Source organism: Galendromus occidentalis, unplaced genomic scaffold (assembly GCF_000255335.2).
Source record: "Galendromus occidentalis unplaced genomic scaffold, Mocc_1.1 scf7180000077438, whole genome shotgun sequence".
Lineage (NCBI taxonomy): Eukaryota > Metazoa > Arthropoda > Arachnida > Mesostigmata > Phytoseiidae > Galendromus > Galendromus occidentalis.
The window spans coordinates 470468-487896 of NW_003805426.1; the positions used below are offsets into that span (position 1 = coordinate 470468).

General features: G+C 52.6%; 1 protein-coding gene across 1 annotated transcript in view; it reads right to left on the reverse strand.

Annotated features, from left to right (window-relative positions):
* Positions 1-3614: 3614 nt before the first annotated feature.
* uif (sushi, von Willebrand factor type A, EGF and pentraxin domain-containing protein uif) overlaps positions 3615-17429 on the reverse strand; it is a 43296-nt gene continuing 29481 nt past the window's right edge. Inside the window, exons 7-20 of the mRNA XM_029111392.1 lie at positions 16906-17229; positions 14294-14827; positions 13837-14001; positions 13292-13696; positions 12769-13101; positions 9534-12522; positions 9194-9394; positions 8664-9057; positions 7151-8546; positions 5729-6997; positions 5360-5561; positions 4193-4356; positions 3869-4021; positions 3615-3643 (exon numbers count right to left, since the gene is read on the reverse strand). Of these exons, the coding sequence (XP_028967225.1) occupies positions 3615-3643; positions 3869-4021; positions 4193-4356; positions 5360-5561; positions 5729-6997; positions 7151-8546; positions 8664-9057; positions 9194-9394; positions 9534-12522; positions 12769-13101; positions 13292-13696; positions 13837-14001; positions 14294-14827; positions 16906-17229 (8558 nt within the window). The remainder of the gene's footprint in view (positions 3644-3868; positions 4022-4192; positions 4357-5359; positions 5562-5728; positions 6998-7150; positions 8547-8663; positions 9058-9193; positions 9395-9533; positions 12523-12768; positions 13102-13291; positions 13697-13836; positions 14002-14293; positions 14828-16905; positions 17230-17429) is intronic.

Below are 17429 nucleotides of genomic sequence, written 5' to 3' on the forward strand. Positions count from 1 at the left end.
ACGTTCGCTAACGACGGGGGTTCTGACGAGAGAGAAAGGGAGAGAGGGACGAAGAGAACCCGCGCACCTCGCTCGAGAGAGAGTACCCCTCGGGAAGTCACGTAAGCCACGTTCTCGAGTGTTCGGCTCGATGCGGATACTGGGACGGTATCTTAAGAGGCTTTCGGTCTTACGTCGAAAACATCAGAAATCGACTGAGTCCGCTGGTCGTTTCGTCATAGAAACGTCAGAAACGACTGCGCTATCAGTGTCATTGAAACGCACCCAAGAGAAGATACCTCAGTGCAACATTGATTCCACGGTAGGGAAACACTTCGATCGGAATTCTGGAGCGCTCCCGTCATTCTCATGCAATCTAACGGGGATTGTCGCGAGACGTTCGGTCGAATCCGCGCCATCGGATCAGATCTAGAGCAGCTCGACAGCTGCTCGCCATAGCCGCTCGATCGGTTCTCGAAACCCTCCGCGAAAACTCGACCCGATCGATGTTCGCTCAATTTTCTCGAAGGCCGCGGAACCGCATGTGTGCGTTTTCGGAGTTGGAATCGGATTGAGACTCTGGTCCGACGGCCCGTCATGAGATCGATGCCTCTCTGAGCGGCCGGTGTCGCGAGGGTGCCTCGAGTCTTCAGAAAACCTTGCTGAACGTTCGTTCTTCTCTTCGGCGACTTTCCTCGCGATGTTCGGATTGAGATTCTCCGCTCGAGAGCAAGGCCCTCTCTCCCCTTGGACGTAGAAGATTCGCCTCAGCAAATGGCTCAGTAAATGCTTTCCCTCGCTACCCTATCCCTTTACATCGGTACGAGGTGATTCGATATGTGCATCTTCGGACAATTTATGTCCAGGATGTACGAACATCCTTCGAAAATCCCTTCGATCTGTCTTTTCAGAAACAAAAGTTTTATTCTCGTTCCGCCGTTTACGTCATCGCAGAAACTTGTTTCTGGCGAACGGTAGGTTTTCACTTTGAACGAGCTTCGGATATCCCTGGCAATTAAGTCCGTCGACCCGCGCCGATTCCCGGCAGATCTTCTTCGAAGGAATTGAGTATCGTCCTACGCCAGGGGGGCCGAGATGACTGGGCGATGCCTCCGGTCGCTATCCGTCGGAGTGTCAACCAGGCAGGAGATCAGGTTTCCAAGCAGAGGAATTGACGTCTATCGCTCGGACTCGGAGCTCGCACCATTCCGGGACAGGAACCGGTACGCGTCAAGACGCGCAGCTGACAAGGTCGCGACGAAGTTATGCTATTTAGCGTTCCGGGCAAAGCTGATTCCTCATGGAAATCAGTGGCTCCTGTCCGAGATATCCGATGCACAGAAAATATGCAACGGAAACGGAAGCAACGTGATAAGCTGAGCATTCCCGGAGAATTCTACCCGAGTCAATTCGAACGAGTTTGATTCCTGGGATGGCCGCAGGTATGCCATAGGGTCGGCGGATCGAGTTTCCTCTGGGTTCGTCTGACGCCAAGGAATCGTATGAGAGATAAATAAACGACCGCTCGAGAATCGGTGCGAGTGGACCGCGTCGTTGACAATCTATCGAGTCAATCACGGGAGAGGAGCTGGTGCGACAGGAAAACATATGTATGCATATTCTCTCCTTGGAATGCTGAGCACGCATCGCTTTTTCCGTGAATCGTTCTCTGGATGTCCGACGGAGAGACGCGGTGGGGTCTTCGGTTTGCCAAATGGACTTGGTAATTCTTCAAAACATGGACAACGCCGATTGAGTCGCAAACACAACCTCGACGCCCATCCCTCGACGTATTCGAGACCTGAACAAACATTCATTTCGGCGCTTTGCGCAACGAGGATGCCAAGGTCCCCGAGACGATTATTTCATGACGTATTCCTGATTTATCAATAGGCACTCATCGTTCTCCGCTAGCGTATCGCCTGTGAGGGCTCCGAAGCGACAGAAAAAGCGCAGACCTACAAACATACGAACGAAAGAAGAGACGGTCAGAAGACGGGACCTGCGGATGGGCAGACGGACGCGGGGATCGCCGGAGAGACGCCGAGGCGATGCGCGCACGAACGCACATGAATCGCAGGCGAAACAAACGGGAATCCGATCTGGTGAAGAAACCACGAGGATTTCTGGGAGTGGGTTCGTCGTAAAACCCCGCTGGATAGGAGGATCAGAAGAAAGCTGGGATAGAGGATCAGAAGAAAGCTGGTGGACTCCCTGAGCGCCGGCTCCGTGGTTGTATCAGCAAACTGTGAGCGCCGAAGGAGAACGGGAGGCAACAAGCTGGCAAAGTCGCGAACCCTTGTGCTCATCCGCTCCGAGTCTGAATCGTCCGCGAGTAGAACACTAGCAGAAAATCCGGTCGGAGGCGCCAAGAGTTTTGCAAGTCGAAGGTACTTGTACTGATCTCTTCTTTCAAGGTGTCGGACTCTTCGCGGAGCTACCCGAAAAAAGATCTTGTGGGAATCTTGGAGATCGCTCGTCAGATAGACATATTCAAGTTCCTTCTTATCTGGTTGGCTGTCATCGGAGATTTTTCTGGGAACCCAGACCCTAGTGGCTCTTTACGTTTCCTTTCGGAACTTTGGGAATTGGCAACGTTCACCAAACCACAGATAAGTGGGTCACTTAAGTAGAATCGGCATAGATATAGAGAAAGAAACATTATTCAATAACGATCTCTCTCTACGTGATGAGGTTTATGTCTTACGAAAGGCGGACGTCTGATCTGTGGTATTTAACCAGCTCGTCGAAGAGAGACCGATGATTGGATTGAATCGATATGAGATGGGATTCGAATGAGGGAAGACGAAATTATCCAGAAAAAGTTCATTCGGAGTTTATTGTTACACATTCCAAATCTATTTCATCAACTGTCGTGTTACTATCTATCTCGGATCTGGGGCATCTGTTTGATTACGCGAAAAGTGGAATCTGGATTTATTACATACAAAGTAAAGAATCAGAAGAGAGGGAATCTGTCGGACTCGTCTGAAAAATCGATCGACGTCTGTCCGATCAATGAGCGGATTGAGAGAGGAGTGTTCTATCTAGAAGCTTCTACCTATTCGGTTTTTACCTAATTGGTGGTGTTCGCTCATAAAATCTACATTTTGCTTCATCGTCGAGTATTGCGCCCAGTGACCGACAAGTGCTCCGCTCACTTGGCGATCGGAATCGAAGCTAAACTGCTGATTTTAAATAAATTATCTTTCGCCGGTCCCTACTCTTCTTCAGAGAAGAATCAATGACGCTCAATCGCGCAGTCCCTCCAGAACACCGTTTTATCTCCGACATCTCCGATCCTACGTGTCCGTATTCTACGTCTTGAGCAAGTGCTCGATGGCTGGAGGAAGAAAGATTTCTCACTCCAATAATAAGTTAGTCTTTACGATCTACTTAATTAGCACGCCGCCAGCAACCAAACTAGGATGTTGGGTTCTGTAACTGAAAGCGATTTCTCTCCATCCTGTCTGACAGTTGCAAATGGGAACTTTGTACAACGGAACCTGCCCACGCGATTTTGTCTCTCCTCCGTCAAATCTATCTACAGCGTGTCTCTTCCAGGGCGGCGGTCCTCCAATGACTTAAAATGCTTGGCATTCAAAACATTCCTAACTGCAATTACTCGACTTCGATTACGAAGTCTGGTCCTCCGTATCGCTGTCTGCAATCGAGAGAGAAATTATGTCAAGTCGAGCTTCGGTTCAGATCTTCACGCGGATCGAATGTCAGAGATCGTCACCGCGGCAACGTGACAACCAGAGCGTGTCCACCCCGATTCAAAAGGATTCATTCACTTATATTCCAATACGAAAGAATCAATCACTTGATCGATCAAATATTCAATGGTTGAAGGAGATCAGGTAAGGGAATTGAGATTCTCTCATACCTTTTTTATGTCCGGTGTACTGATGTCGTCGTAGCCGGTCATAAAGGTCTTCTTTGGTGCCATAGAGGCTGGCATTGCTCCGAGCGAGCGTGCCGCCCTTGTGAAGACCATCTTTCATGTAGGTTTCGTTGTAGAAGTTGGGCATCTCCCAACCTGTAACAGAGAAGATAATTTTCTCGTCAATGAGGATTCCTTCGAGTCGAGTCCGGAATAAAATAATTGTTCGCAGTCAACTGCTGAGGAGCGCGGTGAGCGCTCCTCTCGAGCATGCTAGGGACAGAGACTGGACACATAGAAATCTACCAGAGTTAGGGAGACACGTGCCATCGTCTTCATCGTCGTAGTAATGCGCGTAGGTCGAATGATGCGACGGCGCTATGCTCTCGGCGTACGGTGCGGGCGCCCCGTAGTAGAAGTTCTGTTGTGAACCCGAGAGGTCCATGGCGGGTGGGAGCGGCATTTTCCCGGGCTTCCCTCGCCACGTCATCCTGCAAAGGGAATTGAAATGAAATTCACGGATCGATCGTCGAAACCTCAATCTCAGCGAACAGTCACGCTTCGGATCGAGCGGTATCAGCTCGCACAAATCAGCCTTTCCAGTTAGAATTCAGTGAACAGCCCGATACTTTTTTTCGCCAGAAACAGGTCTTTGTCAACTTTGACGAAGGAGTGCGGATTCTAATCGCGACATCTATCCAGGCCCTTTCTTCCGGTCGGTCGGTCTGACTGGTGGTTGTGTTCAACTGGCGCGCAAGCTTCGGCGCATTCGCGTAAACTTGACCTTCAGCCGATGTGACTACTCGAAGCAGCCTTGGGAGAACGATGGTCAATGACGAGCATGGCGAAGGGAACTTCTACACATGTGCGCGCAATTAGACACTTCACGATGTTTTTCAACAGAGCGAACTTGTGCTCCTTCGATGGCTACTCCGTTCTAACGGTCGTAAACAGTTCGAGTTCTTGGAACGGCTCCGACCGATCGCCACAGTTGCTGATTCTGTCGGCAATGGGGGGATAAGCCGACCGGAAGAAGAATCGTTCTGTTTCTCAATTCCTCGATTGATTCTCCCCGTCGCTTGACGTATTTCGCTATGCCGAATTCTTTTTTTGTCTATTCGCTCCGAGTTCCGCGAGCTTACGCATCTTCGTGTCGGCGCAGCACCCCAGAATTATCGCTTTTCATCGAGACGGTAGGTACTACGGTGCCTATGAGGTAAGATCCTTGCATATTCGACTGGCATCCATGATAGATCACATCGGAAGCGCTCGTCGGACGGAATTTCGGTTCTATGTGTTTGATGCGGATCCGTCTATGCTAAGCCTGTCTATGATACGACAGACGGCCCTGAAGCCGAACGATCGCTCGAGCACGATCCCGATGGGAGAATAATTCTTCTTCGCGATTAATAATCACCAACTCTGCTCGAGGATTTCTTCCCCCTTTTTCATGTAATCGAGCGTTCTCTCGGCTCTGCACGTAACATTACGTACCTGACGCAAATCATCCAGATCAGAAGCACCATCACGATGAGGAACACGACGGCAGCCGCGATACCTCCAGCGACGTAAACGAAGTCGGACTTTCTCTCACAGCGTTCGCCGTAGAAATTACTGTGACATACGCAACGGGGCTCGACTGCATTCTGCGGGATTTCGCATTTACCGCCATTCTCGCAGTAATCCTCGCAGACGTCTGTAAAAAACAGAAAAGTTCAGTTCCTGTCGTGCTCGAGCTTCTGAGAGAGCGCTCCGTGGATTCTCGAAACTTCGAGAACAATCGGCGTCGGCTTCGAATATATTTCAGAGGGAAGACATTTCCGTTGCGTTCAGGATCGATTCCCGAAGCTCAAGGATACTCACCGACACACTCGGCCGTCTCGTTGCTGAATTTGAACTTCGGCATACACTTGCAGGCAAAGTCCTGTTCGTCCTCAATAAATACGCAGTAGGCGTTCTTGTGACAGACACGTTTCTCGCCGTTCACCATGCACGGATCAGAGCAGTAGCTGGGATCCGTCGCTCCGACAGCGTCGGTGGTAGTGTCAGCCGGACACGGTTTGCATTCTGAGTCTCGTTGTTCTTCGTCCTGGTACGTTCCCTTCGGGCACGGCATACAATAGTTCCGTGTGACGTTGAGGTAGTGACCGATTTGACAGACTTCGAGCGAACACTGTTCCACAGTCGTGGAGCCGAAGTCCGCCGTGGTCCTTCCCTTGGGACACTGTTGACAAGACGGCATACCGCTCGTGCGGAATGTTCCTTTCGGACACGGTTCGCACTGTCCCGTGATGGTCAGTTGGAGTCCCGATTTGCATTCTTCGCGACATTCCTGGATCGAAGCGGCCTCGTTCGTGCGGGTCGTGAGCCCCGGTCCGCAGGGCTCGCACTTGAAGGATCCCTCCTCGGGCTGATAGAAACCGTAGCCGCACGGTCGGCAGAAACCGACGGTGGCGTCGAAGTACTGGCCTGGAGTGCAGCGTTGCTTGCACTCTTCGACCGATCGAGCTCCGAAACTGGCCGTGATGCCCTGCTTCCCGTTGATTTCGGGACATGCTTTGCAGGCGAGCTGACCGCTCGCGTCCTGGTAGAAACCGTTGGGACAAGAATCGCAAGTACTTGTCTTGTTGTTGTAGAATGTTCCGAGAGAACACTTGACGCAGAACGTGTTCACCGGAACCTCGCCGGCGCCGCACGAGTAATCGGTGGAGATCTTCAACGACGTGAGGTCAGGCTGAACGTTCGGGAGGGTTTCACGGACATCGAAGGCATTCGCCTGCAAGATGGCCTGCTCGACAACCGACCGCACGGTGGCTTTTTGTTGATTTTCCGAGCTGACTACGGGATCCTTGCGAGCGGGGAAACTGATTTCCAGGGAATAGATGCTGACCGGTTCTCCGTCTTTGTCGGCTTGGCGCTTGGCGCGACCGCCGTTCTTGTGGCATTTGACGTTGAGTTGGGTTCCGGTGCAATGGGGTGGGAATCGATCGACGCACACGTGCCACTTATCGTTGACCTGGAGAAGAGCTTCGGTGATCCTGGATCGCAGGATTTTCTTCCCAGAGTCAGAGCAGACAACGGTCGACGAGAAGTCCATCGCAATCCTGAAGAGACGTTGAGCCGGTCTCTTGGCTGAAAATTAAATTATTTTCATCATTATTTCCTCGATGATTCTCGTGCCCGACAACGAGTTTCGAGATATTCATCTGTAGAGAAAGATGAATCATTTATTTCTCAGCGGGATATAACAAAGAAACCGATTCGACCGTGGTCGACGAAACTCACGAGCACAAGCGGGGAAGGTGAAAGGCAATTCGGGTCGATCGTTGGGTCGCCAGAAACCTTCGGCTCCGCAAACGAAGAACTGGGGAACTTTTTCAGAGAAATCCAATCCGTCATCGCATCCGATGCTGCACACCTTGAACCTGCTACCCGGACCCCAGTCGGAGCATTGCCGGTAGCCTCCGATCGGGGCAGGCGGGATCGGACAGAAATCGTTGAGGACGTGAATACGGAAATCGCATTGCGCCTGGTTGCCGGCGACGTCCTTGGCGACGTACGAGAGATCGAAGATACCCTTGGAGAAAGTGTGACCGGATCGGATACCGTTCAGTTCGCTGATGGCCACCTTCTGTCCCGTCTCGTCCGAGAACTCCGGCTCTTCCCACTGAAGTGCTATCGAGTCGTTCGGGGTGACGACCCACATGTCGGGCGGGCAGTAGATGGTTCTCGGGGGGACTTTGTCACCGACTTTGGCGATGCATTCCTCCGTGACAGTCGTGGTGCACGACTGCTCTCCGCAGCGTCCCGGGCTTTGGCGTTCGACCGTTCCGACGATTTTGTCGTAGTTCGCCCATCGAACCAGCAGGCCGTTGAAGAGAACCGGCGAGTTCTGACACGATCTGAATTGTCCCGGAATTTCATGGTTTTGGTCCAGCACGCGGTCCCAGATGTTCACTCGAGACAGACGCCCGTGGAATCCGCTTTCCGGCTTCGTTCGCATTTCGTCGGTGTCGACCGGTGCCCCAAGACTCAACCAGCCGTACGGAGGGAGTCTCTCGCCCTTCACGTAGCCGGTGACGACGCCCGCGAGGGCTGTGTCCGTGATAAGGGTCAAGGTGCCTTCCTGACCATCCCATTGGACGACGACGTGATGCCAATTACCATCGTTGATTGGAACGTTGTCGAGATACGGTATGAAGATTTCGATCGTGTGCCGAGGGAAGAACGAGACCCGAACTCCGGAGTCGTCGAGTTTCAATAGTCGAGTCTTGTTCTGGATCTTGTGCATGTGTGATACGGAATAGAGAGTGACAATGTTTCCGCTGCTTCCCGGGGTGTTGAACTGAACCCAGAGCCCGAGAGAGAAGCTCGTCGCGTTCAAATCGAAAGGCGTGTTGAGAGCAGCTCCAGAAGAACGGCTCTCGTCGTTGAAGTACAGATCATAGTTGATTGAAACCTGCTTTCGGCAGTCTTCACCGGTGTAGTTGAAGGGACACTTGCAGTAGAAACCATTTGTGAGGTCGATGCATTCGGCGTTTGGTGGACACGAGGTAGCGCTACAATCCTGGATGTCCTGCTCGCACATTTTCCCGCCGTATCCCGGAGGACAGTCGCACACGTACGTTTTGCCGCTACGCTGGCATTTGCCACCGTTCTGACAAACGTTTTCGGCGCATGCCTGAGGATGATAAAGAACGAGTTATCCCGGGGTCAAAGGGGAAAAGAAGGAACGACGAGGGAACAAAACTACACCGAAGGGTAGGAAGAAGAGGTTGTTCTTCCATTGGGTACTCACGTCAAATTCGTACTGGCAGCCTATGCCGGCGAACTCTTCAGAGCACGAGCAGTTGAGTCCGCTACCGTAGTCCTGGCAACTCGATCCGTGCATGCAAGGATCGCCGATGCATCGTTGAGGCGAGGTCTGACAGCGTTTCCCGTCGGTACCGCTTGGACAGACGCAGAAGAAGTCCTCGAAGAGATCGATGCAACGAGCATTGTTCAGACAGGGGTTGGAATCGCAACCCCCGATGTCGACGTCACAACGTTCTCCAGTCCATCCAGGCGGACAGTTACAGTAGAAACTGCCGACCTTGTCGATACACTTGGCACCGTTCTCGCAAGGCGAAGCCTCGCATTCGTCGATGTCTACTTCACAGAATTCTCCACGGTAACCTGCGTTGCACACGCATCTGGAAGTGAATTCAAATGGCGGCGTTAGAGGGGAACCCTCGGATAAATTCGGACTGAGGGCAATGGAGGAAAGTAACTAATTTGCTACTCGGGCGCATCATCTACGTCATCGGTCGGAGTCTCCATTGCACTCACTCGAAACCGTTATCCTTGTCGATACATTGCGCCGTTCCAGTGGCGTGGCACGGTAACGAGAGACACTCGTCGATTTCAGCTTCGCACTGCAGCCCGACGAATCCAGGTCGGCACTCACAAGTGAAGCCGTCGATTTGGTCGACACACGATCCACCATTCTGGCAGGGTTCCGACTTGCAATCATCGATGTGATGCTGGCACCTGTCAAACGAAACAAAATACTTTACTCGAACGCGGATCAATCGCAATCGGCTCCCTCCGTTCCGCAGCCCTCGCGGGAGTCCTGTGGCCGAGCCACATCATCGGTACGGATACCGTGGTGCGTATCGGGTGAACTTACGTCATCCCGGTGAATCCAGAATCGCATTGGCAACGGAAGCCGTCGATCATATCGATACAGACTCCGTTGTTCTGACAGGGAGACGAAACGCATTCGTCGACGTTGTCCTCGCAGCCGGGACCGCTCCAGCCGGGTTTGCATACGCATTCGTGACTGAACATCTTATCGACGCATACTCCGTGATCTCCGCATGGATTGTTCGCGCAGAGGTCCACCTTGATTTGGCAACGTTTTCCGGTGAAACCAGGCGGACATTCGCAGGCGAAGTCATTGACCAGATCCGTACAATTAGCTCCAAGGAGACAGGGACTCTCGGCGCAATCGTCAATGTTTGATTCGCAGTTGGGTCCGGTCCATCCAGGTGCGCAGCTGCACTTGTATCGGCCGTGCTTGAGAGGAATACATCTTGCCTCGTTGTGGCATGGGCTCTGACCCACCGTGCAGGGATTCACTGTCACGTTGCACGTCGGACCCTCGTAGCCCGATCGGCAGAGACAGTTCACCGAACCAGAGCCGGGCAGGTCCTGGCACATGGCACGTTCAGGACAGATGTTCGGTACATCGCATTCGGACTTCTCGATTTCGCACTGGGAGCCCGAGTAACCGGTAGGGCACTTGCAAGCGAAGCCCTGGGGCCGATCGATGCAGGACCCTCCGTTATAGCAAGGATTCGAGGCACACTCCTCCATGTCGTTCTCGCAGTACTGACCGGTGAAGCCCGCGGGACAGTAGCAGGTGGCTTGATGATTCTGGGCGAGACACAGGCCACCGTTCTTGCAAATGGTTGGGTTGCATTGAACCGGCTGACACGCCTCCGGAGTCGTCTGGCCAGGAGAGTTGGTCTTCTGGTTCGACGCGCACCGGATGCATTGTGTCTGGCCGTCCTGTGGCTGGTAGAAGTTGGCGGGGCACTCGTAGCAGGGTTCAAGTCCGGTCTCGGAATAACTTCCCGGACGACATCTGGCCTTGCAGGCGCTGGCGTGGGCGGCGCCGTCCGAATACGTGAACGAGTTCGGCTGGCATTTAGTGCACTCGCGGAAACCTTCAGGAGGAGGAGTGCCGGCGAAGGAGTTCTCCGGACACTGCAAGCAGGGCACGAGGCCGCTCGCAGAGTAGGTTCCGTATCCGCAGACCGGTACGCAGTCGCTGAGCGATTTGCTACCCTCCTCTCTCGTGTGGGTTCCGTCAGGGCACTTCTTGCACTGAGCCTGTCTCGTTAGGTCCTGATAGAAACCTCGAGGGCAGAAGCTGCACTTTTCGTCCTCGGCTGCGAAAGTCCCCGCGGGACAGTGCAGACATCTCGGCACGATACCTGTTTCGTTAGTGAGCACTTCCCCGAATTCGCAGGTGAAGCCTCGTTTGATCGTTGATCGTTTTGCTTGAATCGTCGGACAGAGTCCTCCGATCTCCTGGGCGCTAATATTGAGGATCGGTTCAATGAGTGCTGACGTGCTCGGGACGCTCAGATCGAAAATGAGTCCGAGAGTGGACCCACAGAGATCGTAGAGCAGTTTCTGGTGCACGACGGGTACGATACGAACCACGTAATCGATAGTCAACTCGTTTTCGCTTTTAATCATGGCCGTAGTGTTGTGGAACGATAAATCCATTTGTACGTTGATGGCGGAGCAGCGGTCGGAAAGCTGTCGGTTGAGCCGTTCGTAGAAAGTTCGGACGTAGCGGACGTAGTGGTCGAGACAGGAATCGTGGACCGCGCCTCCGGAACGGTATTCAACCTGAGCGGTGACGTCGTACGAGGCTTGATTCGTCTGTTCCGATACGCAGTCGGGTATGATCGATTTCGGTAGCCACGGTCCCTTGTTTTTGCATTCGAACGTCTTGGCCTTCTCGCCATCGGTGAAACGGTAGCCGTTCTTGCAGGTGGCCAGACACTGATAGCCGGTGGCTTCATCGTTCGGCAGACAGTTCACAATGCCGTTAGTGGGAGCGTGCAGTGACCAATCGACGCAGCTCGTGGCCTGCACCGACACTTGGAAGTAACAGAAGGCCTGGTTCCCGAAGCGATCCGTCCCGGTGACGGTGATGTTTCTATAACCGCCGATCGGAATCACGGCAGTTTCCGGGGTGACCGTAATATCGACGTGACCCGATTTGTCGTTGGCTGAGATCTGGGCGCGAGTTTCGTTGAAGTTCACCACGAAACTTTCCTGTTTCTCGGTCAACTCGACCACGTACGACTGGGGACACTTGATCGAGGGCGGTGTGTAGTCAGGGACGGTGATGTTCACCACGCAAACGGCGACGTTACCGTCGTGATCGTACGCGATGTACTGCACCACCGTGTCTTCGAACACCATCTGAGGGGGTCTGAAGCCGAGTGGCTTAATTTCCATGCGGGCAACCCGTCCGGAATTATCGGTCGCCGTCGGCACCGGGAAGTTCACCGGCAGAATACCGTTTGTCGACGACTCGACCACGATTGGGTGGGTCGGACAGTTCTCGAAACGAGGCGGTTCCTTGTCAACGCAGACGGGCGCAGCGCTCTCGTAGCCGAGAAGTACGTCGTCGACGCTGTCTTCACAGCCGAGGAGCTCGAACTTCAGACATGGGTTCTTGTTGTAGCTCACGATCCCGAGGATCACGTAGCGGGCTTTGACGCTGAGCGGCAGATCGATCACGGTGAGCTCGCCGTAGTTTCCGGGATCTCGGGACGTCAGGTTGAAGTTGGGGAAGTAGACCACGAAGTTTTCGTTTTCTTTCACCTTATAGAAGAATCGCAGCTCGGTCGGACGACCCACCACGTCGTTCGTTATGACTCCCTTAACCATAATGGCCTTGACGTGGTGCACCTTCTGGAGGTCGACGGTGACGTAGGTGAACGCTTCTTGGGTGCCGCACCATCCAGTGGTCGATCCCATTCGAACGTTTTTCGCCTCGTAGTTGCTTCGAGCGGACGTAGCGTTGATTGCGCTGTCCGGAATCTTACCAGAGGTGATTCCCAGCGGCTTGACGACTTTGCAGTCGGCATCTGAAATTAGAGTCATCCATTAGAAGACCGCTCCTGGACTTTCAAAAAGTGGTTCCTTCGATTCTTCAGCCGAATATTTTATTCAATTGGTAATGAGAGGAACGCTCCTCGAGCTAGGATTGGTAATCTTTCGTTTCTTCTCGGGAATAATTGGAATGCTCCCCGGGCGGGTTTCCTCTTCGGATACCCCCTCCCGAGCGTTCTCTTCGGTGTTCCGACAGGGCCCGATAGTGAAAATTTGCTCACTTTTGACGCAGGTGATCGGATCGGTGCTGTAGGGCACGTATCCGGGTCGAGTACATCCGAAAGTCACTTCAGATCCTTGTTCGTAGCTGTTCGCGATCTGGTAGCCATCGGCGGGCCTGCCGGGATCTTGACAGACGGGTCCCTCACAACGGAGGTCCCCGAAATCCCAGGAGCCGTCTTCTTGGCATCGTATGACATTATCGTTCAAACTGCTTTTGCCAACCAGGGTGAAGGTTTCTTCACAGCCGAAGAAGAAAGAAGCGCGATATTTCGTGTCAACGTGGAAGCCGTACGTAGCACCGATGCTGTCGAGGGGAGGTCCACAATCGACTCCTGTGGAAGAGAGGAGAATTAGTGACACTGAGTTTGAACTTATCTTGCTTAATATTCTTTCCCTCAATAAATTCCGCATGCCTTCGTTGATTCGAGTAGATTCAATGGCATCTCGCTCAAAGACGCCCGAATGTCTTACGCGGCCCAAAAATGACTTGAATCGACACCGGAAAAAATTAGGTCGACTCACGTTCACAAGCTGGAGAGGATCCAGCGAGCCAGTAGTCCTGCTTCCCAGGTTGTGGATTGTAGACGCACTGACGGAACTCCGAAGTGGCGGTGTTCCGAAGCGGACGTCCTGTCTCCGAGCACGAGATGGTCACGTTGTCTTGGAACGCTACGTAGTTATCATGCGAATTCGATCTTAGTGAAAGGCCCTGAGCCGGATCGTCGTGCAATCCGAGACACTTCGCTGGCAGGCACGCGGGCATGGTACCGTTCCAATTGCCGCCGGACGTGCATGTGAGAGCGTGGGCTCCGTGCAGCACGAATCCAAAGTCGCATTGGAAACTAACGGAGTCGCCGAAGCGGAATCGTTCTTTCGTCGAGAGCATACGACCGTTTTCAGGTGACCTCAGCATCGAACATTCCCTAGCTGCAGCAGCCATGTAAGGGGAAAAGATAAATATGGGTTAATTCGGCCATAAAAAACTCAGTCGCTAGTGGATAATTACGCTTTAAATATGTTTGAACGACAGCGATGGCGGCGGCGGTGGTGGTGCCGATGATACTCACGGACGCATGTCTTGTTAATTTGATAAGTGTCTCCATCGCGGTAACCGGTTTCGGTCGGCGGAACGAAGAAGCCCGAAGTTCCGTTCTTGGTGTAGAGTTCGTAGCCGACGTTACACATGCAATGGAATCCGCCGGGACTGTTGACGCACCGCTGATGACAGCCGCCTTGAAGGAGCCAAAAATCAGAAAAGACGACAACGACAAAGGGAAAAAAATGCCAAAACAAAAACGCTCTTGTTTCTGTGACCGTTCGGAAACAACAGGCGCCATTTTTACTCCTGTCATTTTCTCCCTTCTGCCGACTCCGAGAGGTAACGCGAACACTAAATGACTCGTGCCACGAATTCAGCTCCTGTGGTGGGTTTCGAGTCGCGACTTCCGAGTCTGGTTCGCCCCCTCCCGGCCGGGGATTCATATTTGCCCATTGGCCGTGCAGAACGTCGGAATGACGACTCACCGTTCTTCTGGAGACACTCATTGACGTCGATACAGTCCTGACGGGAACAGCCCATGACTTCGAGCCGCATGCATGGTGCTCCGACGTACTCCATGACGAGCACTCGCACAAATCGGGCCTCGATCGGCAGAGGCAGATGGACGACGGCCAGACCAGATCCGCCATTGGGAGTCAGAGAAAATTCCATTGGCCGACCCAACGCGTCGGTATAATCTCTGAACACGTCGATCACTTCATCGGTGTACTGGATCCTCACGCTGATCGGGAACGCCTGTCCACCGTCCTGACGGATGACCGGTTGCGTTCGCAGACCACGGATAACGGTAGGAGCTGCGAGATCGATCTGCACGAAGTTTTCTCCGGCTCTGGGAACCGATCCGCACCAACCTCCTTCGCCGTCCAGTCGGAGCTTTTCTTTCGGGTAACCGGTCTCAGAACTCGAAACCGTGATGCCATGGTCTGGGATAGCGCCGTTGGCGAGCCCAAGATCGCCGACGGGCCTGCAGTCGACGTTTCGCTCGAAGCCCTTTTTGCCTGGGGGAAAATGAATGGATTGCGGATGTTAGCTTCTCGTTTGAACTGCAGCGCAACCTGACGGCTTCCACGGTATTGAGAGTTTCCGGTGTCGGAAGCTGTCTCAAGATGTTAATTTTTACACATCCGTTAGGACTTCCTATCGGCATCTTTGAATACTCATGAGTCATGACCGTCGCTGAGAGGTGAACGGCCAGCTCAGATCTACGATCAATTAGGAAAGAATTATACGAAGAGTCTCGAATGTCTAAGTCAGCGGTGGCCTGAGGGAGCTGAATGTGAATAGAACAAGGTGAAAAGAGAAATAATAGAATGTTTTGCAATCAATGATTGTGTCGATGATGCTTCAAATTCAGAACCCACCGAGTGGTCTCATTCTGTATCAGATCGTTTTGGTCGGGCAGAAATTATCTCGCCCGACTGATTGAGCTTCCCCTTTTCTCCGACGTCTTCGTCGTCGATCTCGTTCGTCGTTTTTTTCTCCCGACCGGTGCCCTGGAGACGGCACCGCCACGAGCGGCCGCGCCGGCACGGCAAAGACGGCCCTGTCAGAATGACCCAGATGCTCGATGGCACTTCTGGAGCAGCAGCGGCAGCATCGGCAACGAGCACCACTACTAGTAGGAGCGAGCGAAAGAGCGAATCTGCCAGCCAGCTAGTCAAGTTCGCTCCGGCATTTTTCTCTGCTTTCCCCCCATTGCTCCAACATTACCACCGGCGATGCCGCCGCGCGGCCGCAGCCCTCGAGGAAAACGCTACCACTTGCAGGAATTCTGCACGCCGCAAATCATCGATGCCTGTCATCGTTTGGCTGGCGCTCTCGATACCGCTTTATCAATATCATCATGACTAACAATTCTTTTTCGGTCGTTTTATGCCGCTCTATAAGGCGACGTCGACACGGATCCTCCTCTCCAGTATATGTTCATGAGGGATGCTTATCGATCGGTGCATAGCGGCGGACAGGAGCATCGCAGACACCGATCGCAATCGCCCTCGATGCTCACGAGCACGTCCGGATAGTTTGATGACCATGCTCCTGCGTTTCTGGTTAAACGTCGACACAACAACTCAATGTTTTTACAAAACGACGCATCGCTCCTTTCCGGATAGCGGCAGATGGCGCACTCATTGTGCGATGAGTTGTCGTTTCACGATCCACTTTCGCGTTCATTTTTTATACGCGGTATTCAAAAAGAGAAAAATTCAAATTCCCGAGTTCGAAGCCGCCCTAATCAGTTCTCCGCCGATCGCCTGCTCACTGAAAATGGAACCAGAAGGAGACAAATCGATGAAAACAGAGGAAATTTCATAAAAAAAATGGACAGGCGCCGGGAGCCAGAATCCGAGGAAGATCAGACACGTCCGAAGAAATCAGCTCAACCAGGCAACAGAACAAACGGCAGAAGGAGGAAGAGAGACCGCGCGGACACGCCAACTCAGTGTTGAAGCCCACAGCGATCATGCTTTTTTCTCCGGTCTGCGGTCCCGTTTCCTTGGAGTCCCGAATTATGATGCAGCGTTATTCAGAAAACGAATAGCATCTTCCAATGCGTCCGATTCTTCCCATCAAGAAAATGTGCGTGAAAGTGATCGCATCAACAATCACGTTCAGAGCCTACGTCGATTCCGGTCGGTACCTATCAAAACGCTTGACTTTCTTTTCATATTTCACCATTCGCCTCCACCGGCCTTTCATTGAGCGATATCAGGCTCTTTCTCGACAAGAAGCCTTTCTCTTCTCTAAAACACGATTCGACGATCGGAAAAATGCTTCTGTCCTCCCGAGTGCTCGAATCCCCGAACGATACGAAGAGTGAACGTCACAAGTCGTATCAGGGATCGCGCACTGGAAGCGGGGCACTCTGGGCGTTTCCCCATGATACAAAAAAATTGAAATCTCTTTCATTTCCTGCATTGCTCTCATTAATACTGAAATCAGAGCTGGCAGCTACTCAAGTCGCCGAGCAAGGTCTGACCGATTCACTATAAAAAAATAAAAAACGAGTTTGCGAGGCTTTGTCTGGACTCATTTTTTCTAAGTAAGTAGATAAGATGCTGAAGTTTTCTTTGCTTACATTTGCAGAAGAAGCTTCCTGGAGTGTTGATACACATTGTCGAAGCCGAGTCGCAAGCGGTGGGGGAGCTGCACTCGTTTATGTCGACGCAGGTAGGAACGTCTTCAAATGTTTTGTTCGAACCGCAGGTGATCGTGGATTGACCTTCCAGCTTGTAGCCTTTGTTGCACTGAACCTTAACTTTGTCACCGAAGAGGTATTCCCGTTTCTCCATCACGACGATTCCGTTCTCGATTTTAGGCACCTTATGGCATTGAGCTTTCTGACAACTGGGTGGGTTGGCGCTCCAGAGTCCGTTGCTCTTGCATACCACAACCGGATAGCCTGGAAAAGACACGTATGAGGAAAAAAGAACATAAAATAACGGTAGCTTGGATAATAGAATCATTTCCTTTTTTTTTGCGCCATCGAGTTTTGTATCGAGAATGATTCAGCGTGACGGACCGCCTGGCCAGCTCGTCTGGAATAGCACTTCACAAGTCGTTTGGCACGAGGGAAATTCGACGATGCCGCACCGTACGGTC